This window comes from Chroicocephalus ridibundus, chromosome 8 (genome assembly GCF_963924245.1).
Source record: "Chroicocephalus ridibundus chromosome 8, bChrRid1.1, whole genome shotgun sequence".
Lineage (NCBI taxonomy): Eukaryota > Metazoa > Chordata > Aves > Charadriiformes > Laridae > Chroicocephalus > Chroicocephalus ridibundus.
In genome coordinates this window covers 20,012,595-20,037,336 of record NC_086291.1, presented here as the reverse complement: position 1 = coordinate 20,037,336, position 24,742 = coordinate 20,012,595, and the positions used below count along the sequence as shown (strand labels likewise).

Here is a 24,742-nt window from a genome sequence, read left to right as displayed (position 1 = left end):
ACGCTGTCATCCCGGTCCGGCAGGGCTTCCCGCCGGGCCGGGGCCGCCGGTCCCCCCCCAACCCCCGCCGCGGGGGCGCCGCATGCGGTAGGAATCCGCGGCGGCTGCCACGGCGCATTCCGCGGCGGCTCCCGGCGGCGCTTCCCCGCGGCGGCCCTCGGTGGCAGCGGATTCTTTCCCGCTGACGTCGCCCCGCCGGGCTCCGCTCCCCGCCCGGCCCGGGCTCCGCTCCCCGCCCGGCCCGGACCCCCCTGGGCGGTGCCCGGCGGGGCGGGGCGGGGGCGGGGCCGCGCGCCCCTCCCCGCCGCCGCGCGCCCCCTCCCCGATTGGCGCGCGGGCGTCTCGGCGGGCGGCGGGGCCGGGCCGGGCGGGAGGGACTAGAACTTTCCGCGGCGGCGGGCGGACTCTCGCCTCAGCCCCCGGAGCCGCCAGCGCCCGCCATCAGGCAGCGGGGAGACCGCCGACATGACCCACTTCAACAAGGGGCCCTCCTATGGGCTCTCTGCCGAGGTCAAGAACAAGGTACGGGCGGCGGCGGCGCGGGGACCGAGCGGGCTTTGTCTGCGACGGGACGGGACGCGGCGCGGGCGGGCGGGCGGACGGGATGCTCGCGCCGGGACAACGCTGGCCGCCGCCGCTCGGGACACTCGGTGCGGCGGCGGGGACCGGAGCGTTGTCAGCGCCGGGCGGACCCGCCCTGCACCTGCCTGCGCGGGCGCGTCCCGCGTCCGCCGCTCCTCCCGCCGGGATCGGAGCGGGCGGGGCGCGGCGCTGCGCCCCGTAGCCGTCCCAAGCCGGTACCGGCGGTGCGGGCCGGAGCGGGCCGGGCAGTGCCGGTGCCGGCGGGGCAGCGCGCAGCCCGGCGGAGCGGAGCGGATGAGGCGCGGGCGCGCATTCCATCCCCATGACATCATGGGCACGAGCGGCGCGCAGCCAATCGGCGCGGGCCCCCGCACAGACGGCGCATTGTCTGCGCGGCCCCGCCCCGCCCCGCCCGGCCCGGCGGGGGCGCACAAAGGCGCCGCGGGGGGAGCGGCCGCTCCGGGGTCCGCGGTTCGGCCCGGCCCGCGCTGCTCTCCTCTCCCCGGGGCTTCGCCTCCCCGCTGCGAGCGCCTCCGGCAGGGAGAGCGCCCGGCGGCCGCTGTCGCGATAGCGGGTTGTCGCGGCGCCCGGCGCTTCGGTTTAAAGCGGCAGGGGGAAAAAAAAAAAAAAAAAAAGTGAGCGATGACAGCGGCCGAGGCGGCGGCGAGGCGTGCGCCTTTTGTGCATTGTTGTACCGAGCTCGGCTTTACTGAATTCCCTTCGATTTTTCTCGTATGCCGTGAAACAAAAAAGCGCTTATGTTGGTGTCCTGTTACACGGGCGGTGAACGTGCGAGAGGAAAAAAAAAATCAAACCCTTTGCAATAAAAATTGCACCGGTAAACAACTAGGGATAGAGTTGGTGCTCTGTGTCTTTATTCACGGGCTTAAATTCTAAACGTGGTATTTAATAACTGGTTATTTCACACACATGCCTAGTTTCAGGCTTCAGCAAATCCCCAAATCCTGTTTTACTTGTGGCTGAGTAGAAAGGGGAGGAGGGAGAAAAGTGGCTCTCTAAACACTGTAATTTATGCAGAAAGTCTAAGTTAACACGTTGGAAACTTTACAAAAAATACTACTTTTTTTTTTTTTTTCCTCGATTGGCTTTCTCAGGATGGTTGTGGGGTTCTGCTGCAAAGTTTGATGACATAATTTAACCAAATGTCTTCCAGAGGGATTGCTTCCAAGGTCTAAACTTAGTGATTTATCTACACTGTTACAATCTAAAAAAAGTCAATAAAACATACGTTGTGTATTATTGCATCTGAATTAGGAAGAAAGTAAATGGTCTTCTACTTTAAAAAATACTGATAGAATCACGTAGGCTTAGCAGTGATCCCTTTATGGGGACAAGATGGGAAGAAGTTCTTTGTTCTTTCTTTCAGTTTCTTATTGTCATCAGCTTCCTTAGGGCGTCCTGAGAGGAACCGTTCCAAGCTCCAGCATTAACAGAGGGTTTGAAACTGGTGTGTTTCACGCTTTTATGCAAAGGGCCTGCTACTTTTTCTTGCTGAGTGTCTGTTATTCCACTCACTTTTCTCGGCTTTCTTCAATGCAAATATTGCAGAGGGGTGGGTGTTCTGTGGCAGCTTCACTTTACTTGTCTGCAGGCTTCTGCTGCAGCCCTTGGAAATGTCAATGCAGCTGTGCCATAAAAAATTATTCAAATGCGCCAAAGGCAAAATGAACTCATCTCCTTTAAAAAAAGAAAACAACAAGCAAACAAAAACCCCAACCAACAACAAAAACTCCAGCAAAAGGTACATCTTTGAGTTTTGAGAATGTTGCTCTTACTCTAAGAGATCAAATTTCAAAGCAATTATGTTATAGACGGACACATTGCCTACCTCCAGTCTAGTATCCTGCATGGGTCTGGGCATTAGATTCCTTTCTGTTTCTCTGTATAGCTCTAGAGGATCAGAGAATAACGTCTCTGTAAAGATCAGAAATTCCTTTTTCCAGATCCTTGTGTCTCATAAAGATTTGAAGAACAGCATCTAGTTTCCAACTCTTGGTGGATCATTTTTGGTACTGATCTTAATCACGCTTTCTAAAACACTGACTTTCGTGCAAACTATTGTGTTATTTTATTATTTTTTTTAACGTAGTGGTGTCATGTTTGTAAGTAGATGTGATACCTCCCTGCATGAATGATGGTGAATGTCAGATACCCTTGTTTGAAGTTTTCAGTGCTAATCCCCAAGCAGTGTTTTTCTGCAGAACACAGTGTTAGTAGTTGTGCTGCCTGAGGGCCCAGCTGTGCTGGGCAGAAAAGTCTCTTGGTTTTGTTTTTTTATTCTTTTATTTTCTCATTTGGCATTGTATTAGCGTTCAGAGAGACCTTTTGTTTGCTATGGTATTTGAATAGGCAAATATAACATGTCCTGATGCTTATAAGAATTTTGTTAAATTGATGTTCGAGATTCCATCTCTAAGTTTAAAATCTCTGTTTAGGTTGGTGTTTAGGGGGTTTTTTTCTTTCTTGCCTTTTTTTTTTTTTGTCCTTCTGAGGCTCCACCCTTCCCTTGTTTTGCTCCTTACCTTAGTTCACACCAATAAGGTACCTGGTCTCTGTTAGGGATCTCCTTTCCTCATTCCTACAAAGAAAGGATGGAATTTGTGTACTGGTTCCCAGCTGTAAGGAATCTTGTCTGCATGAGAGATGTGTAGGTAGTCAAACTAGCGTAATCCCTTTGAAGCTGATTCCCTGTTTACTTGAGATCACAGAAGATACTTGATCCAAAACAAATATTCAGTGTGGAGCCCTTTAAGCTGATTGAAATGGATGGTTTCTTCTGCAGGCGATAAATAGTTTTCTTCTGAAGCGATGGGAGAGTTTCTGCAGTATGAGGTTAGCGTAGCTTGAGACGGTGATGCAATTAGGCAAAGCTACAAACTAATGTTGTATTTGTCTCTGAGTTGTAATGTTGTATTTGTCTCAGCCTACCTACAGCTGAGGTAGGCAAGAAGTTAGCAGAAGGTTTTGCTCTGTTGTCTCGCTGCAGAAGGTGTGGAGCCAACAGGAACGCCGGGCAGGAGAAGGAGAGGTCCCAGTTCATTCGGCTGCTTCCTACTGACTCCACCCTTCCCATGGAAATGGTATTTGCATCAGGCAGGCGTTTATCTTCTCCCTCCTCTCGTGTTTGATACACTGCCAGTTCCATCTCCATGTGAAAGGAAGGATGGGCAGAAATATGGTCTGTATAAACTTTGCATGGCGTTTGGCTGTCCCGTGCCTCGACTCCAGTCTCTGACCTTCCTGCTAAGCCATCCCTCTGTTGGGAAGCTGGCACCCGTCAGTATCATTTTCCAAACTTTTTAAAGAGAGTTGAGTAACTGAGGTGAGTTTTCCTGTCCCTGCAGCCGCCACCCTGGGAGGTCAAGCGTTCGTGATAAGGAAAAGGCAGGGAAACAAACTTTATTTAAACTGCAGGCTGTTAGGCAAATGAAGCCTGTAAACAAAATGCCTCCTATTTTGCAAGTGTGCAGGAGGGCAGCAGTAGTTCCTGCTTTCCTTCTTGAGGGCAAGTACAGATTAATGAAAAAGACTTGAAGTCTGTGGTGAATAATACTAACTAACCAGTCACAGGTATGGTTATTGTGTCCCTCCTGAAACTGCTGAGGAGAAAATTCTTGTACTGTATTTCATTTGCTACAGGCCAAACAAACAGATTTAATTGCTTTCTCCAGAAATTACTCTTTTATGAATATTTTTAACTGGGAACCAGATTCAAATCATTAACTTTCAGATTTTCTAATTAGTGATTTAATAGCTAGATGAAGTTTTGGCTGCCGGTAGCTGGACTGTTAGGCCCTCTCCTCCTTCTTTCTCACCTCTCCTTTCAAAACAGTAATAGTATCCTTTTCCTTCTTAAAATGTAACCGTTCCTATGGTATACTCGCTTTACACTTCCGTACTTCCTGTGGACTGTTTCCTTTTAGCAAACTTTTAGGTTTCCTCACTGAATTTTACGAACCTTAGGTAAGAATGTTTGCTGCTGGTAAAGTTTCTATTTCTTTAGAAATCTTTAGAAAAATATAATAGAAATATAGAAATCAATATTTCTAGTCTGAAATAAAGATGGAGACTGTACTGGATAAAGGCAATGAAAACTTAGTTTTGAGAGCATGGGTGGATGTCTTCTGTGACAGTAACTGACAGCATAGGATCTCTGCATTCCCATTCTTTTGTACATAGATGTCTGTATAGCTTTTAAAGAAGCAATATCTTTAATTTACAGGTTTTGAATTAAATTCAGGTGTCTAGTTTAAAATAAAATCAGCCTGCATGACCTTTTCCATGATACAGATTTTCAGTTTGTTCCATGGAGAATAAATTAAAAATCCAATATTTTGGTGCTGTCAGAACTATTATAATAGAACTATACACTGAGATTTTACAAAGGGAATTTCAGAGGAAATAGCAGAAAGATTTTACAAGATCAAGCCCTGAACTTCAGTTTGCCCCAATTAGTTCATGGTTTCTGATAGTTGATCATAGCTCTTGAAATTAACATTTGCTAGCTAAATATCAGTTTCAATGTGCATAGCACTGAAACTTTTCTCTTTGTGTCCAGTTTCTGTATTTTTTCCAAAGAACTGTGAAATTTTCTCCAGCTGGATCCAGGCTTTAGTAACAGATCTGCAGTTCAAATGAACAACTTCATAACTTTGTCTTTTATATTTATTGTCTTCCAGAAATCTCTGTGCATTAGTTTTCAAGCATTGTATTTTTTTAATGGCTGTTCCCAAACCTCCTTTACAATTGTAACACATAGAGATAAGTGAAATGCTGAGTGAAAACTTCTGCTGTAGGTTTAGTCAAGAAATCTATCAACCAGACACACAGAATGCATTCAATGTAAGACAATAGTACTTAATGGTGCAGTTTTGATAACAGAGTGAATGGCAAAACTGTCCACAAAACATAAATATGACAGTGCATTAATTCCATAGCTAAATTACAGTCAATCAATGTTTGTCACGAGAACTGCATATATCACTTAAAACACATTAGTGATATAAACAACAAAAACCTGTGTTTTGTCAGTTAGTTTTAAGATGCTTTTTTTTTTATGTATCACCAACCACACGATGAGAATTCTCTAAATTAATTACAATATGCCTGCTCTTTAGTTCGTTCTGATGCTTAGTTTTACCTTGACTGACAATATTAAATTTCAGTAACTTGGTTTCAACAACACTTCCCGGAAAATGGTCCTGCTGCATGTTTCCCTCTGCTTCTGAATCAAGCGGTGTTCCTTTTTTGGGCAAAAGCATCTTAGGCTTCTGAGAAGATGTTTGCCACCTCAATTCCCAAAACTTGAGTTTAGTCTTTTCCTGGGATTTCTGCAGAGGTTTTGTTGGTTTGGTTTGGTTTTTGGTTGTTGTTTTTTTTAAAGAAACCCAGTAAAACACTAGCTTTATTCAGCTGTAGTAACCTATTAATTTGTATTCTCCTAGTGTAAGATCTGCGTGTGAAGAGTTCTCTTACTGATAGAGAAGTCATATTAATGCAGTAGCCCTAATCAATAGCTACATGTTTTGGTGAGATTTTTTTTTTTAAAGGAGGAAGGTATTCCAGCAGTGGAGAATCTTAACTGCAGTGTCTCTATTCAACTTTGTCCTTCACTGTCTACCTCAGCGTGTCCATCTCTGACTGTCTCGATGTGTCTAATCCATTTTCCTCTTTCACTGTTACTGTCTTGGGACAGGTCTGCTCTCTTGAGCACGTATCAGGTATAGGTTTCCAGTTCTGTGGCTACTTCAATAGAAGTATTAATACTATGGCAGTAATAAGTAGACCTCCTAACAGCTACAAACTGATGGTGGTGAAACAATCCTCATTATCAATACAGGCTGGGGGATGATGTGATAAAGAGCAGCCCTGTGGAAAAGGACTTGGGGGTACTTGTGAATGAAAAGCTGGACATGAGCCAACAATGTGCACTTGCAGCCCAGAAAGCCAATCGCATCCTGGGCTGCATCAGGAGAAGTGTGTCCAGCAGATCCAGAGAGGTGATTCTCACCTTCTCTGCTCTCGTGAGACCCCACCAGGAGTACTGCGTCCAATTCTGGAGCCCCTACTACAAGAAAGGTAAGGACGTGCTGGAACACGTCCAGAGAAGGGCCACAAGAACGATGAGAGGGCTGGAGCACCTCTGCTGTGAGGAGAGGCTGAGAGAGTTGGGGTTGTTCAGCCTGGAGAAGAGGAGGCTCTGGGGAGACCTTATAGCAGCCTTCCAGTACCTGAAGGGGGCCTATAAGAAAGCTGGGGAGGGGCTGTTTGCAAGGGCATGTAGCGATAGGACGAGGGGCAATGGTTTTAAACTAGAGCGGGGTAGGTTTAGATTAGACATTAGGATGAAATTCTTTACAATGAGGGTGGTGAGACACTGGAACAGGTTGCCCAGAGAGGTGGTGGAGGCCCCATCCCTGGAGACATTCAAGGCCAGGCTGGATGAGGCTCTGAGCAATCTGATCTAGTTGAAGATGTCCCTGCTTACTGCAGGGGGGTTGGACTAGATGACCTTTAAAGGTCCCTTCCGGCCCAACGCATTCTATGATTCTAAACCTGTGTAGCACTGAGTTGACAGTTCATCCCTATGATACATCTCTTTTTACAATAAGCAGAAGCAAGTAATTTGCCATGGAAACACTTCCCTTGCCAGCAAGTTGGGTGTTAGCACCCCTGCCATCTGCTTAAAGCCCCCTGTGTTTGTCAGCCAGGCAGCGCCCATTCTGCACACCTGCCCAAGCTTGCCAACAAGACGACTTACCTCGGGGAGCCCTTGCACAGCCCCACAGGGTGGACATCCCCTATAACCAGTTTCACTGGTCAGTAGCCCCCAGGTAGGTGAGATGAAACAGACTTGTGAAAGTGGCTACCCTGGTGACCTTTGGCAGTTGTTGCTGTAATCCACTGACTACAGGAGTTAATTTCTCTTTCTCGATGGTTTAAATCCACAGTAAACCCTGACATGCCATTGCCAAGTTGACAGTTGACAGTCTCTTGGAGTCCTCGCGTGTCTCAGAACTGCCACTTGGAAGGGCGCACAGCTGTTCTTGAACTGCGAGACATTTATCGCTGCCCTGTGTTAAGCCCTGCGTGAGGGATGTAATTTCCAGTTCTGTCTCTCAGCTTATACCATTTTTTCCTGGGAGGAAGGTGATGAATGGCACGGCGCAGCCGGGATCAGCTACTGCTGCCTCACGAACATCAAAGCAGAGGCGGAGTGCTCGTGCGTGTGCGCTCCTGTGCCGGCACAGATAGAAACCACCAGGGCTGCCGCCAGCGAAGCACGATGCCTACCGAAGTTAAGAGTGAGGGTGTTTGCTGTGAACTTCTGTTATGTTTAGCCTTAGGAAGCACACTGTGTCTGCACTCCCAAATTTAAAGCACTTTCTGTGAATTTATGAAATGTATTACAATGACCTCGTTTCTGGTGGATTTATAAACTTTTAGAAAAACTGTTACTGGCGCTAGAAAAACATAAAACTTGCTGAGGTTAATGTTTAAGGGCGTGGAGTAAGTATCAAGTCTTGCCTTAGGTACAAGCTCACAGTGTACCTCCTATGGCCAGGACACCTCTGCAGAAAGCAAATAGACTTTGCGAGTCACGACAATTAAATAGGATTAGTAGTCTCAGAAAATAAAAGGTTTGATTTGCATTACAGTAGTGCTTGCTTGTTTAAAATGTACAAATGAATGTGCTTTTTGTGTGGTTTCGGAGTTAGACTTAGTTTAAAATTTCAAGAAAAATACCTATTATATTCCTGTTGCTGAGTCAATACCCTTAAAAGATGGATGGATGCCTGCATTGTTTCGGGATAATGGCATATCAGTGTTTTTTTTTTTTTCTCACCTTCTTTTCTTGTCAGGACATTAATTTCGAGGCTTTTTCTTGCCTCCAAATAGTTTATAATTTGCCTTGGAGAATAAAGGCTAGAAACTTCTTTGTACTCAGAATTGTTAGCTTCTGTAGCTACATAACACCGTACGCTGTGCATCTGACACATCCTTTTAAGGCAAACTTTGTAGAGATTCCCATCCCCTATGGAACTGTACAGGAAAGGCCTTCAGTAAAAACAGGCTCGAGGCCAGGACACGTAGGGCAATTTGAAACAGATTTTTTCTAAGTGAGATCATGTGAAAATCCTTCTTTTTTCTTTAAGAGGGACTCTTTTGCTTAAAAATGCTTTTTGTAAGTATCTGATTCTAAACAACTGTTAACTTGTATAGCTATGCTCAGCAGCAAATGCTCTCTTTTGGGTAAATATTTTTGGTTTTGCAGGAGTGCCTCAGAGTAACGTATGTTGTTGTTTCTATTTAGCGGGATTGAATTACAGTGTTTTTCTTGAAAACAGTTTTGACTTTCTTCAGGTGAGGGGTTCTATGTTTGTGGGGTTTTTTTCCTTTAAAATAAAAAAGCCTCAAAAAACCCCTCTTTTTCTCTCTCTTTTTTTTTCTTTTTTCTTCTTTTTTCACTCTCCTTAAACCAGTGCAGAGTTTAGTAGCTATTAGGAGGGGAGACGTAATTAAACTTCTTGTTGCTTGTATAAAACTGTCTCTTACCTGAAGCAGATGCAATTCAGGATGTTTAAGTTACCAGGATTTAAAGGCGTTAGTCACACTGGAGGAGCTGGCAGTAAGAGAAGACCATTACAGTGAGGCATGAAGTGCTGCTGTCACAGCTACGGTCCACTGCCCTCTTTGGACTCCCACCAAGCAGCCGTACCAGCCCTGGCGGATGGGGCCAAGTGTGCTTTAAGCCTTGGGAGCCTGGACTTGCTCTGCTCGATGACCCTGGCTGGCTCCTGGAAACAGGACTTTAACCCTGCAGGGCCTTTACTGCTTCCCTTCCAAGTCTTGACCTGAGCTTCTGGGGTCTAAACAGGATTCTTCTTGAGGACTTCATTTAGGCTGACATCCTTTCGCTTTAGAGTAATCCTTAAGAGTTACGGGGAAGTGAAACTGTATGAGGCTTCTGTGCACACCCCACAGGACCTGAACGCCAAGCCTTTTCCTAGATTTGGGCAAAACCAACATATTTCTGCACTTTATTGCTGCTCTGAAATGCTTTCATGAAGGTGGGATCTGATCTACTGCAAGTCCTAGCTACCTGAATTATAGATGGATTCTAAACAAACCTTTCTACCCTGCTTTGCACATTTGGACCACGGCTCTTCCCAGAGTAAAACTGGACGTTACTACTATAAAAACCTTACTTTGCTTTCTTGCTAAGAAGGCTGTCCTGTTATATTGCTTTCCTGTTGATATTTCCACGGCTACAGCCTCTTACTTATAGATGGAGAGCATTATCTTAGTATTCCTCATTTTGCAATAATAGTAATTTAATTGAAAAGTATTTTTATGTTGCCCCTAATCAATTGACTACATGCTAGGAGCCTTCCTGGCAAAAGATAAGGCATAACAGACATACGCACTGGGGAAGTGATTTGATTATATTCAAATGTTGATGGTGAAAGCCAGCTCTTACCTCGCTGCTAACGTGGGCCCCGCCAGAGCGTTTCCCTCCTGTGCTGAGCAGGGACAGAGCCGGTCTCTGTCTTACTTTTCTTAGACTTTCTTCAGTAATCTTCTAAATTTTAATGGTAGGCCTTTAAAGATGGATGTTATTACAAAACTAAGTAAATATTTTGTAATGTGTTTATGGTCATAGCTTTTTTTTTTTTAAATATCACATTAATTGTAGATCGTATTCTTCTTACGGCTCTTTTTATGTGGTTAAAGCACAACTTGCCTGGGTGGCCATATCCAAAATATTTTTGCATGTTTACTGGAATATAACCAACATTGTGTATCACCTACTGAACTTTAACCGGTCAGAGATATACCCTGGGGCGGGGGGGTGGTGGAGGGCAAGGAGCAGGAGAAGCAGATTACTACGTTTCATTCTTTGTGCTGAATTCATTTTTTCAACTTTTTTTTGGTGATCGTAAAGCAAAACAACAGTATGAAGCAGCTGATAGGCAAGATATTCTAAAGATTAGAGCGTGAAATCTGCTTTTCTTATGCTTCTGCTAAAAAAATGGATATGGGGAAACTTACCTCAACCAGAAAAATGTGGTATGTGTGAATTCAGAGATTTTGATCTACTACCCATATGAAAGAAATATCTAGGCAGACTTTGCTATCTAGTAGAAGCTTAGGAACTTGTTAAGAAATCATGTCTTTCACCTAACTTACAAAAAACACAGTTTAAATCATTTTGTGCAAGGATGAAGTTGGTGGTAAGAATGAGAGAAATCTGTATTTTCCTTACGAATACTTATCCCAGGCATCTCAGTTACTCTGTTCAGCCAATGTGAGTTCATGGAATTAAATGGGAGCAGGCTGACAGACGACCAAATGCGATCAGAGCAGTCGGTGAGAGACACTGAGCACTACTAACTAACTGGGGAATGCCCACTACCTTGGGACCTGCCATGTCGTCTGGTTCATTTTTCGTCCGAGCCTTTGCCTGGGATCCCAAGCGGCAGTGAGCAGTCAAGGGTCTGAGCTTGTTGGGTGGGGGACAAAAGCGGCGTGAAAACAGCAGAGTCTTGAGATTTACCTTTGAAAAAGGTAGGGAGAAAACACAGCATGGACTGTGCCCTTGCTGGAGAGGCAGAGGGGAATGTGCGTTTCGAGTAACATTTAGCAAAACCTGCATCGACAGACTTCAGTTTTCTTCAGCTAACTTTTCTGAGAGCTATGTTTGAGTTACTAATTAGCCGCTTGCTGCTGTAGAACACAATTCCCTCTGCTGTTGGTGAGTGAGGAGGGTTTGAAGAAAAGAAGAAAGGTGAGAAAAGAAGAGAGACTCAGACTCATCCAATTTTGTTGTCCCTCGCCTTCGGAAGGTGAAGTTGGAAGACTTGTCAACACAGCTGGGCCTTGGGGAAGGGCTACAGAGTCACGATACAGTTTGCTTGTAACATGGCATGTTTTAAAAGGCGTTCTGCTGGGGGAGAAAAATAAACTGGAAAGAATATATAATTCCCTGGATTGCTGTAGTAATAGATTAGAAAAGTAGTATCAGAGAGATAACAACGATCATTGATGTTACTGTTCCTGTTTGCAGGCTCAGTCTGGCCTTTGGGAGCTACGGTTCCCCCAGAGTTACAGTAGAAGTCTTCTTAGGAGACACTTCCTGGGTTAATACTAGGCAAACTAGGGAGGTTTTTGCTGTTTATGCACGAGATTGTTCTGTTAGATTAATATCATATTTTTTTTCCCCATAAAACAAGAGCAACTGCGTATCGGTGAAGTCCATCAGTACAGCAGGTTACCAGTGTTTTCAGCACGTGGTTCCAGCAGCCGTCACTGGTAGCAATGGCAGAGCCTGCCCAGGTTTGCTGTGTCCTATCGGAGCCCAAGCCAGCCGTACTGGCGGTGGGTTTCAAAGCAAGGAGAATCTGTTCTCCTTCAGGGAATAACTGGCTTTTGTGATCCAGGTTGGATCAACACTGTCTTAGCTGGGAAGAAACTTCATATCCCGGTCCTTTTTAAAATGAAAACAGCAACGATTTCTAAGAATACATAGTGGATATTACTGAAACCCTGTTCTGCAGAGAAATTTAAACTGTTCAGCAATATACGGACTAAAGATACAGTGCAAAGGGACTCGATATCAAGAAGTATAATGTTTGGTGGCAGGACCAGAAGGTGCTGACTAAGGAGAATTGGAGTTATAAGCCAGAAAACTGTGACTATGACAAGATGTGATAAGAACAAGAAACATGAGGAAAAACTGTGAGAACTGCGCGAGAGCGTTGCAGCTGCAGAGAATGAGAGGGAAACAGCATTCCTCCAAGGGCAGGCGTGCATCCGAGGCGTCAGTGCACTCTGGGAGAAGAGGTGGCAGCGTTTGCTTCTAGAATCATTTGCAAGCTGTCCCAAAACCATACTGGACAGCCAGGGAGTAGAACACTTAGTTCTTCCAGCCTGCCAATCTGGCAGCAGGCGCCCTGTGTGACTGCAGGTGTCTTACTTGTAAGATGACTTGGAAACTTTGAGGCATGGCTTGTTCTTAGAGTTTACACTGGTGCCTATGGGAAGAGGTCTGGGAATTTTGAATCAATGCTCATCCATCCCTCCTTTAAAGGTCGTAGCTTAAATTTTGGTTTACAGAGAAAACAGTGAGAAGTGGGCAAGTTATCAATTATGCTACACATAAAAAAAAAAATGCTGTTGAATATTTAAGCAAAATGGATGCAGCTGTAAGATTTTTGTGCTAAGTAGCGTAGTGGGATATCGTGAGTTCAATATTAACGTTAAAACAATGTGTTCTTTGCCATTCTGCACAACAGTCCATAATGACAGAAAAAAATACATGTTCAAATACCAGGGCCTACTTAAAGGTGGCTTTCAGTTTTTTAAGTACTTTCCCCCTTGATTTTCGTCGGGATTTTTACATTCCCTGTACTTTTGGGTTTCTCAGGCACAAATATGCCTTCTCTGACATGTGCTTTTGCAGGCAATCCTGGTCAACGTACATGAAATTAACAGGGAATTTTAATTTGCCGTTATGATGAAGGATCATTGAGTTGGTAGCTCAAATGGCAAGAAGCTCCACTTGACAATAACCTTGGTACCCTCCCGCTTCTCACCCACTTTCAGTAAAAATCAAACCCTCGTCTTTTCCCTGCTGTCCTGGGTTCTCTGTCTCAACTTAAACTTGTGCTATTTATTTATTCTATGACTAAATAACCACTCTGTTGACAGACAACTGGAACCGTTCTGCAGAAATATACTCTCCTGCACCTCTGAAACTGAAGATTAGATATGTACAGTAATCTATTTACACCATAGAATTTTAACCAGAAAGTTTTAACTCGGTTGTATAATTTAAAAAAAAAAAAAAAAAATCTAAAAAACTGTTCTTCCTGCTTACGAGAAGAACGCGTACTGTTCTGCGCCTTTTTCTTGGTCATTTGCATAACCAGTAAGCTCTTAACACTTTTTTGTCCCAGGCGTTTTGCTGTGTAAATTTTAGGCATGAGATTCAGAACAATGTTCTGTAACAGCAGGTGATGAACAGAATGGGGCGGCTCAGGTGCCAGTAGCTGGATTTCTGGAGAGGACTTTGGGACTGGCCATGGGTCTGCCTCACTCCCGCTTCGGAGGACTGAGGCCTTCTGAGAGCTCCTGCCTTGATACCAGGAGATCATTATGCTCTCATCTTTCCCTATACCATCTTAAAGCCTTACGAAGGGGAGGAGAAAGATCTCATCGCAAACGAGGGCCAAGCAAACAATAAAGAAGTATCAGCATTGATATCTTTGGCCTCTGCAAGGCAAATCGCTCCTGAGGGTGGTACTTATTTCAACGCGAAGGGTGTTTGTAGCCACCACTAAAACAATAAAACCTCAGCTTCACTCAGTTGAAAAGTTGATAGAGGAACAAATTGCTGCTTAAAATTTAAACTGTACAACTTTAGGTCTTAAAAGCTGGAGTTTTCCTTTAGTTATCTTTATTTGTTTTCAGTAGTTTATGACCTAAATGTGTAAAAGTAAAATTGTTATTAAACCCCCTAGCTAGACCTGGGTTAGATTCAGTACAAGATGAATATGTTCCCAGACTCATTAAAAATCCAGATTTTTTTTTGACTGAAAAATTAGTAATTTTGTGTCACTTCAAGTAATGATATGGGTCCACACCAAATTTATCCCCTGTAAAGAATATAAACATCTGAAACTTAGGGCTTTATTTATTTTTCTGTTCATTTTGGTGAAAAAGTATGTGTGTGACCTTTTCATATACGATCTTGGAGTAAAGCCCTGGCTATTTCTCTCGCTGTACATGGCCCTGTGCTTCATTTACCTTGAAAACAGCAACATACAACCTATTTTGCTCACTTTATATGTATATAAAGGTTAGGTTTTGTTGACAAACACTGTTCCTGTGATAGAGTTGTTCACTCACTTTGACAAGCATATGCTTTTATTATTAAAACTTTTGACCAGAGAGAAGTTTCTTCAGATGCTTACTAGTACTACACAGTGTGCTTAAACTCTTTCTTGAGGTATACTATTACGTTATTTTTCCAGAGTAGCAGCAATATAGACAGCTGAACTCTTAAACTGAAGATTTGGCATATACGTAGCCCTTAGCGTACAGTGTGTACTGCATAATTTGGAAAAGATTAGTATGAAAGGACAATTGAAAGTCCACATGATATCACTTATGGTGTGAAATCCTGGTTAACATCATCACTCAACATGCTACAGGCACATCGAGTAACTTCAAGGGACACAGACAGACCATGAAAGTTGGCCAGCATAACTTCAGTTGTTTCCAGGAATCCATACACTTGATAAAGAGAGGGCTGATTGCTGTTCTTGTGCTACACATGGAGGGAGAGTTTTTACATGGTCAGAGGTCCCAAACAGGAAAGTCCTACCTGAACAGAACAGGAGGCGAGAATCGGGTGTGAAGTTGCCAGAGGAATCAAGTTTAACCCGAGGATGCTAGCCCGAGGCATACATTAGTATAAATGTATGTACATCAGCTTGTAATAGACAAGTAACACCTATTCTTTTCCTCCCGCAACCTTAGATCACCTGCAATTTTGACCACTTGTACAAACTTTAGTTTCCTTTCAAAGATATTCCTAACTATTAAATCTGTATCTCTGCAGCATCAACAAAAAGCGTAGCATCTACAGCTTTATATAGCTTTCACAATTCGTCAGAACATAGTAAAGAAATTAACAGTTGGCTTCCTGCTCTCTGGTTTTAAACTTCTGTAAAATCTTTATATCCGTTGCTACAATTGAATCATTTCTACAGTGTTCTAAAACCATAGCTTTCTTTCATGGCACTGATGACGTATACTTTGAATGAAGCTGCTTAGCTACTGCTTTCATCTTTAGCAGATGGTATTTTCTTTTGCCGTGGACTTGTAAGATTTAAGTATCTCTGATGAAAGTTCAGTACTTAAAAAGGATCAAATGTTGGCATCTTGATTAGTAGTAATGGAAAAAGCCATAAAGTTTTTTTTTCATGTATATCAAAGCTTCCAACTTCCCCTAGTAGATAGCAATCAAAGGAAAACTGGAACAACTCTGGTGGACATGTGGAAAATATGAAGTATTCCCTCACTTAGTGTTACATAACTTCTGGTTGTGCCATCGGGAGTGAAAGAGCCAAGGATTCATCGCGAGCTTCTGCTAGGACCTGACCTGTCACGCACCCTGTTTCACCCCTTCTTGTCACGTTTAAAACCAGATTCTCCAGTTTCTATAAGTCAGTCTACCTGAAAAACTAGAGATGTGATTTTCAAAGAAACTATCACCATTCTTCACTTTTTGTAACCTAGTTTCCCACCAGTTCCAAAGTCGGAACAAAAACTTTACCATATTTAAGTCAAATTGGACAGTAGCAAAGACAGTTCTGAGAACTAGTAGATTTAACAGTAATGCTTTTAGTGGCAACAAGACAAGTTTCCTCACGTGTATAAGTGGTTTTTATTTCCTATCTCTAGATAAGCACTGTAATGATACCCCATGACAATTTAAAAACCTCTTGAAAAACTCAAGATCCGAACACATGGTGAAGTACTCCAACATAAAGTAAATATTTTCAGGAGAAGTGATAAAATTCCATCTGACTACTTCTAAGTTCCCCAAGCATTGGGGGCAGCAATTTAATATTGAGCTCAGTAGTAATATCACATATGGAATGCACTTAGTATTAAATGAGGAAAATTTTTGCCATTTTTTTCCTTTATATGCTTGCCAAGAAAGATTAAAACAGCCACACTTGCAAAACTCTTTAAGGTTCTCACTGGCTTCCATATTTACTCTTTTTTTTTTTTTTTTTTTAAAGGAAAGGGGGGACATAGAGTGATCTTTAAAATGTGTCTCTTGGTGATGTGATCACAGACTTCATTTCCTCTTTTTTTTTTTTTGAAAAAAAAAAGCGATTACCAGTGCTTAAAAAGAAATGAAGCTGTAAAAAGACAATTCCAGTTGTATTCCAGACAATTCCTACTGCAGGATGGCTATACTATGCCTTAGCATTGTCTTTAAGCTACAGTGAAACAGAAACTGCCTGAATTTTCAGAAAGTGTAATGTTCATTACATTTCTAACTAACTAAAGGATTGTGGAAGATATTAGCTTAAACCCCTCTCTGTACCTGCGTGCGTGTTAGAACTGTGATTTTAACTTAATGTGAACTACCGACATACAAATGACCAGCCCATATTGTCTGTTCTCTTCTAACTGGAATATCAGAACATACCAAGTTCTGGCCTTTCCGCAAATGCTGTTTCTTCTTCTGAACTGCTGTACAGAAATATATTATCTACTGTGTGTCTCATCTGTACAGGTAACTTAAGATTTTGTGGGTGAGATCACCTTTGTAAGATCGCTGTAGGTTCTCTAACATGTAAGAAGAGTATGATGCTACATCTCAGTCTTTTGGGGATGTTTTGGGATCCTTCTCCTCTGCACAGATACTTACTTTCATACAAAACAACTGACTCAGTCATGTCCAAGACTGCTGCTCTTCTAGAAGTTCGGACAAGCTAGTTGGGTTCTGCCAAATGTTACTGGGGAGACAAATTAAAGCTGTGATCACATAAGCCCTTTTTCCATAGGAAATAAAAATAGCCATGAAAAGTAGTTTGTAAGCTAATCACCGGGTTAGGGAGGAGAAAGATGATAACCAGCTTCCTCATATACCTTTTGAAGATGCTAACCTTTCTGGTAGCCCCTCAAAAAAGGGGATTACCCACCCTTTACTATCATTACCATCACTATAAATGAAGAATGTGGTTGTGCTGCTTCTGGTGCTAAACTTAAGGAAGGTACAAGAGGACGGTCTGTCATCCAAGAGACAAAAATGCAGCAGATTTCTCTGTGAAGCTGTGAACTACAGCTGGCTTTTCTAGTCTGCTTTGCATCTTAGCTGTCTAATACCCAAAAGGGCTGATTAAAAAAAAAAAAAGTCACGACATTTTCCTCCCACTAGGCAATATTACCTGAGCTTTCTTCCTTTTAAGGTGTATCTTGATTATTTTAGACCAGCTTGGTACAGAATACTGCACAAAATTTTACACGTTAATCAAGATCTGAATAAGAGAATGGGTTAGTCCATTATTCTGACCCGTAACTAAGGGACCATAGCACCACTGTTACAAATAGTCCAAGGAAAATAAGTATTACTCAGAAAAGGTTTTTGAAGTAAAGCCAGAGATACAGGAATTTTCCATTCCCCTTAGAAGAAAAATAGAGAACAGAAGACTGTAATTTTTAGTTTGGTCAGCGTGGAGTTGGGGATTACTAACGCTAGCCAAAATGTAGCAATTGCCTCTATCCAAGTAATTCAGATAGGTTGGAATGATAATCTCCTGCAGTATAAATAGCTGCTAATATCTGGCCTTTCTGGGCTGAAGTCTAAAATTATATGTAAAAAGTCTGAAATTTACATTTTGATCTGAACATGAATGACTTTACATGAGTTTCTCATTAGGACGTTGTAAGCAACTGAAGTAAGTAAAGTAAGCTGGTTTTCCATTAGTTAGGAATACTGCAAGTACGTTCTGTGCTCAGCTGTCGGGTTTCTCGACGGTAGCTCCCTCTGTCCCTGTCTTACTGACCCAGGTGGGACAACGTCTAATGAAGGTGGAAAAGCGTTGCCAACCTCCGCACTAGTGGGAGTTGTTCATGCCATAAAATCTTGTGCTCAGATAACTTGTTTTGTTTGCAGAAAAAGTAGCTTTCAATGATATAAACCCTTTTCTCCAACTTGCCAATACTGGAAGGTGTTGCAAAAGTAACAAGTTTAGGCTGAAGGAAGTTTGAGCTGCTTTTCAGTCTCTTCAGGGGAGGGGAACGAAGTGCGGAGAGCGGAGCATGGGCGCCGTTAGCTGCCAGCATCGTTGACATTTTTAAGCATTCCATTCACATGGATTGATTTCTAGTGACTGAAGCATAAACTGACATGCTGAGCAGTGAAGCCTGAACATCTGGAAAAGGAGTTTTTAAGTCACCTTGCTAACAACTCTGGGCCTCTGTTTGATGCCTTTAACTTCAAAGACCATTGCAAGTTTTCTCTCTTTGCAATTAAGACATGAGATCACAGTTTATTCCATCAGAGTCTTCCAGCAAGGCCAAAGGAAAGAGCAATAGCAGGCATACTAAAGCTTAAATTTAAAAAAGCCACGCACACAACCCCCACAACCCCCAGCAAGATAACTCTTAATGTTGTAGCAACAGGGGGAAAACTTACTAGGTCATCTCCATTAGTCATAATTAGCTTAAAAAAGCAAACCCACCATAATCTTCATCTGAATAACTTCAAATCTATTATATAAATGTTCCCATGTGGAAATCTACATCTGAGCAGTAGTACCGATGGCACGGCAATTCAGAATTCTTGTGTTCATAACACACCATTTCACTTTTTGTACTTCCTGCTGAAGTACAACTTGGGTAGAATATTTTTTTTCAAAAAAAGTATCATACCTCTGCAGCTCTCAGAAGACTATCCACAGGCTCCAGCAATTCTTACAGTAGGAAGAACTGTTAAGGGCGTCAAAGCGCTATTTGCAAATGAACATTTAGTAAAGCCATGAACATTATAGCAAAAGGGATAAAAGACTTACATCTGTACACTGATATTTAAAATACAGTTTAAAATCCAGCAATAAAATTACTGGATAAGTAATACAGCATACTCTTTGATGGATTTGTTGGGGGGAGAGGAGTTGCAGTTTTCTCTCGTGAGTAACTTTATAACTGCTTGTGTTACAGATTGCCCTGAAATATGACCCCCAGATAGAAGAAGATCTGCGTAACTGGATAGAAGAGGTTACAGGGCTGAGCATTGGTGCAAACTTTCAACTGGGATTAAAAGACGGCATAATTTTATGCGAGTAAGCATTTATTAAGTAACCTTATTTTTAGCAGTTTTCCACTTTTGAGGAACTAAGGAGGGACTTTCTGAAGACTCCCCTTCAAACACATCAACAATAATAATCAAAGACAGCTGACAGTAGGGTGGGAGACAGCTTCTTTGAAACCGTGGAAAAGAGTGAAAACTTAAATCTCCTTTAATTTCAGCAAAGATCTCTAAGTCTTTCTAAATCTAATGGTGAAGCGCTTTTCTATAATAATCAAATGGCACACAAAAATTCTTATGGTCTGTTAGACTTGTTAGACCTGAGATCTGAGCTAGGCATTCTGTATAAACCAAAAAATTAACCATTTTGATGAAATTAATGCAACTAATAAAGCATGAGTGAAAATATTATATAATGCCTGCACAGATGATATAAGGATGAGATTTATTGTTTAAGCATTTCCCTTTTTTTCACCTCCCCAGGCTTATAAATAAACTGCAGCCAGGATCAGTGAAGAAAATTAATCAATCAAAACTAAATTGGCACCAGGTAAAACAAAAAAAACCCCAAAACTACACCTCTAACCCCTCCGACCCCCAAACAGTTCTTTTGTTCTGTATTAACAAATTTGCTGTGAATATGGTACACCTTAAATTTTAATAGCACCAAGTTTTGTATATGATACATACACAACAGTTGAGGATACTGCATACATGAACAGAATTTAACAGAAAGCAACTGCAGGTGAGATGGCTCATAAATGGCAGTTGAGTCTACATATTTAATAGTGCCTTGGGTGAAATTTCAGACGGAAGAAGAAAAGAGGGCCCTATAGCAAGGCCTTTTTCCAAGTTAAAAAAAGCTGTTAGCTTTTTTATTGAATCACAACCGGAGTTTTCCATCCAGGCAGTGCTGCAAGGCGTTAGGACAACAGCTTGCCTGTACCCGGACATCACTCTATGAAATGTCCTCCTGACAAAGCAGCTGGGAGGGAAAGGACCAGAACAATCCCAGAAGAAATGGTTGTGTAACAGAACTCAGAAAACAATATGGTGCAAACTACAGTACGTATTTTAGTTCAGTGTATCCAGATTTGATTTCTTCCGAGTGCTCTATCTAGCACTTCCCCCGACAAGGGACTATCAAAGGCAGCAGGCACTGGAAGGGTTGCTGATTGGAGTTGACTGCCTTTACTGTTGCTGGGTGTAGTTAATTCTGCTGTCAGCCTCTTGGTTGTATTGGCATTGAACGCTTCTAAATATCGTGGAGGATTTTTATTGTTTTAAAAAGTTTTAATACCTCTGAAGACTTCAGAAGGAAGGAGGAGGTTCAGTCCTTACTCGTTGTACTCTATCTTGTTTTCCAATTTCTACAGCACACAGTGCTAAAAAGTGCTAATAAACCCCAAAAGCTTAGTTGAATTTTCCTAGGAGGTGAGCAAGATAATACCTTCAAATTAAGTTAAATGTTCTTACTATCCACATAGTTATGTTTTTATTTTACTCAAAATGATCAATTGCTGAAGTCAAATAGCATGGACACTGTCAATTTTTCCAATTTGCATCAGGTTTTAGATTAGGATCTCTCTTGGAAGGGACACAGTTGAGGCAGTTTTGTCATCAAAGCCCTCTCTAACAAAGTATATGATACTCACTGATGGAGAGGGGCCAGACTAGATAAACCCTTAGACTGATTTCTGAAATAAATATTAATACTGATGAAAAATAATCTCAAACTTCATACCAGTCACGCCTAACCACGCCAGCTGTTTTGTCCAGTTTGCACAAGGCAAAGAACTTGTGTAAAACAAGCAAAACAAACCAACCAGCCAACACCAGAAAACTCTAAAATTACTTAGTTTCTGAATTGAAACACTGAGTAGAAAACTGGCTTTTTTGTTTCCGTTTAGCTGGAGAACATTGGGAATTTTATCAAAGCCATTCAAGTCTACGGCATGAAGCCCCATGATATTTTTGAAGCAAACGATCTTTTTGAAAATGGAAACATGACTCAAGTACAGACTACTCTAGTTGCGCTAGCAGGTCTGGTAAGTATTTGTATCCCTGGAATCGGCACAAATCCACACGGCCCGTCCAGATGCACCCCTGCCACTCGCGTAAATGTGGCAAACGGCATACAGCCTGTCAGGAGGGGAGAGAGACTCAGGGGGTCTGAGATACTGCAGAGGTTGCACTTGGAGGGCTGTGTCCTACCGCATGCGTCCAGGGAAGGCTCGGAGTTCAGATTTAGGATTCCTGGCTGCAGGCGGCCTTGCTCTGGAGCTGCGTGGGCATACACAGCACCGGGGAGGCTCACAGAAGACCACGAATCCCTGCAGAATATCCTTCTGACAAGATACTTGGGTGGCTTTGGAGTGCCACCGTCAAATGGCATGGGGAACTGTCACCTTCTCTCACCCCTGACGCGGAGAGGAGTTTCTCATAAGAGAGAAACCTGCTTGTGGCATCACTTGAGAGCCCAGGGACGTAAAGCCAGTGCTCCAGTAGCAGAATATATACTTTAAACACTGAATACTCTATTTTCCCTCTCCCTAAATAGGCAAAAACCAAAGGTTTTCATACTACAATTGATATTGGTGTCAAATATGCAGAGAAACAAGCACGAAGTTTTGATGCAGGAAAACTAAAAGCTGGTCAAAGTGTAATTGGCCTGCAGGTAAGTATGAAATTCAAGTTTGCATTTAATCTGTTGTATTTGAGAACAACTTCCTTGTTTTGATAAACTGATACGTTGTTTATGCAAAAACAGCTGCAGAATTGCAATATATTCTTATCATGGAAGGACGTATAAGGTTTTAGTTCTTGAAAGCCATTGATCGGCTTTATAAGCTCAAGTGACTGCCTGGAAGGTTTTTCTGTTTGCTTTAAATCTGCAATAAGAGTGATAAGGAGGAAAGGAACAGCTAATATTAGCAGTATCATCTCTGTCCCCTAAAGTGGTTTTAAAGTAGAAGTCTTGGGATAGCTAAAGCTCCTTATATGGTAGAAGCTTTTTTTCTCTCCACTTTCCTTAATGGTCATGAAACCCAAAATAACTGGCATAAAACCTTAAAATTCCTGTGGTAGAGAAATTGTGGCAGCGTAATTGAATCATTACTGTCTGGGGTAGAAGTACAGTATTACATTTTGATGCGTACGTCCATTCTAATTGTACGTGCAGTCGGGCAGATACCAGTCACCTTCGGATGACCGTTGCCTTTATTTTTCCTTTTGAAGCTCCGTATGGAGAAAGGGTGGTTGATTACAGGTAGTGGTCAAGCTACGTGAGGGATGCATGCACTGTAATTACTTCTGCCACCAGCCACCGCAGTTACCAGCCATGTTTGTTTCCTTAGACTGAGGTTGCTGTACACAATAAAAAAAATAAATCACTTTTTCTGTCCCCCTCTTCCTTCCCCAATAAAGATGGGCACCAACAAGTGTGCCAGTCAGGCAGGCATGACTGCTTATGGAACTAGAAGACACCTCTACGATCCAAAAATGCAAACCGATAAGCCATTTGACCAGACGACAATTAGCCTACAGATGGGCACTAACAAAGGAGCCAGTCAGGTAAGCGGGACCACAAGTGACACTTGGAGATTTCTTATTCCTATCCAGTGTGTTCTGTGCTCAATATCTTAGGGCATAAAAATGACCCCTTGCTTCTAGAATTTCCGAATCCCTGTGTTATACCAGAAAGAAACAGTAACTTCATTTCAAGTGCTAAAAAGTTGCTTCCTGGGCACTACCTCAGCCCGAACACTTAGTGTATTCTCTCCAAAGAGGGAAATAAACTGGGCCTTTCTGCAAGGACTTCCTTCTGTGACATACCTGCTAGTGAACGCATGCTACTGTGCTGTTTTGTTACACTTTAATTCCTACTTTATAGCACTTCTAGTAAGGTGTACTAATTGTAATCATAAATCTAGTAATCACGGCTCTTGACCTTCTTCCTGAAGCTCTACAATCCTGTTTTATTAGGCTGGTATGCTGGCACCGGGCACCAGGAGAGACATCTACGATCAGAAGCACATATTGCAACCTGTGGATAACTCAACTATTTCATTACAAATGGGTACCAACAAAGTAGCTTCACAGAAGGGAATGAGCGTGTATGGGCTTGGACGACAAGTGTATGACCCCAAGTACTGTGCTGCGCCAACAGAACCTGTCATTCATAACGGCAGCCAAGGAACAGGAACTAATGGGTCAGAAATCAGCGATAGCGATTATCAGGCAGAATACCCAGATGACTATCACGGAGAGTACCAAGATGACTATCAAAGAGATTACCATGGTCAGTACAGTGACCAGGGCATTGATTATTAGCTTTGCATCGAAAGTTCAGTATTAGTCCATTATTTTATTCAGTAAGAACGAAACTAGCCTTGTGGAATTGTTACCTGTCTTTCCTACACACTATGCTTAATGTACCTAAAGAAATATTGCCTTACATACATTCCTTTTTCCTTTCTCTGCCCTTTCCCTGTCTAGTTGCCTTTAGTGCTGTAACAGTTGTAGTCTACAGCATAAACAGTAACTGCATATGAAGTAAAAGGAATACTGTGAAAGGGGGAGTGCTCTTGTACAGCCAGGTTGTCCAATAAGGAGCTATGCATTTTCACAATCTCTACTTAAGCAGGTATTTACATACCATGTAAAGCCTTCATTTTACATAGTTATAGCTTTTCCGTTTTCCAGATGAGATACAAGAATTTCATACTTAATGTTAAATGTGGTCTTTGCCAATTAAATCCAAGACATCACATGAGTGATTTAAATATCATTACTATGTTTCTAAGGTATTGTTTGCTAATGGTAAGTCCTGCATTAGACACAAGTGTGCGTTTGTGATTGTGTATTCATTCCATTATCAACACTGACCAAACTTAGAAATAGTTGTCTTACTAAAAAGGGAGCTTGTACAAAGTCTTGAGCCAACAGAAATCCCATGATTGATGGTGCATTTACCTTTTATTGTGCCATAATATATCCATGTAGAAATGCTTTTTCTTCCTTGAACTGTATTTATTGCCACACTTCTCAAACTGATCCCAGTGTATTTTTATAAATAAATATTTTTTCTTAAAGGTATGTAGGAGATCCTGTCTCATTTGTTATGCTACTATTCTTAAAGATTAGATACCACAGAAATTACTCCCAAATCGGCATCGTCTTTGCCTGTGTTCAGGGTAATGTAGAACTGCTCTCTGTTGCAGTTCTGGTACTTTCTTTTCCGTGGGATTTAATCCAACAGCCTTGTAAAAATCTCCTGAGACCGAGTGACAGTGACTTAACAGG

The 24,742-nt window shown here is 42.5% G+C and overlaps 1 protein-coding gene across 1 annotated transcript; it reads left to right on the top strand.

The window, feature by feature from the left end:
* The first annotated feature begins 313 nt into the window (after positions 1–313).
* On the top strand, positions 314–24,535 carry CNN3 (calponin 3). Its single transcript, XM_063344354.1, has 7 exons — positions 314–522; positions 19,351–19,472; positions 19,922–19,988; positions 21,349–21,486; positions 21,999–22,115; positions 22,865–23,011; positions 23,423–24,535. The coding sequence occupies exons 1-7, from the start codon at positions 466–468 to the stop codon at positions 23,768–23,770; spliced, it is 996 nt and encodes a 331-aa protein (XP_063200424.1). The 5' UTR covers positions 314–465; the 3' UTR covers positions 23,771–24,535.
* The last annotated feature ends 207 nt before the right edge of the window (positions 24,536–24,742 follow it).

What these genes read in the sequence shown, in the direction of transcription:
- CNN3 (XM_063344354.1), top strand. Translation starts at nt 466, where the DNA reads ATGACCCACTTCAACAAGGGGCCCTCCTATGGGCTCTCTGCCGAGGTC. An exon ending in GACGGCATAATTTTATGCGA is followed by an intron (nt 19,473 to 19,921) that starts GTAAGCATTTAT and finishes TCACCTCCCCAG; the next exon opens with GCTTATAAATAAACTGCAGC. An exon ending in CTAACAAAGGAGCCAGTCAG is followed by an intron (nt 23,012 to 23,422) that starts GTAAGCGGGACC and finishes CTGTTTTATTAG; the next exon opens with GCTGGTATGCTGGCACCGGG.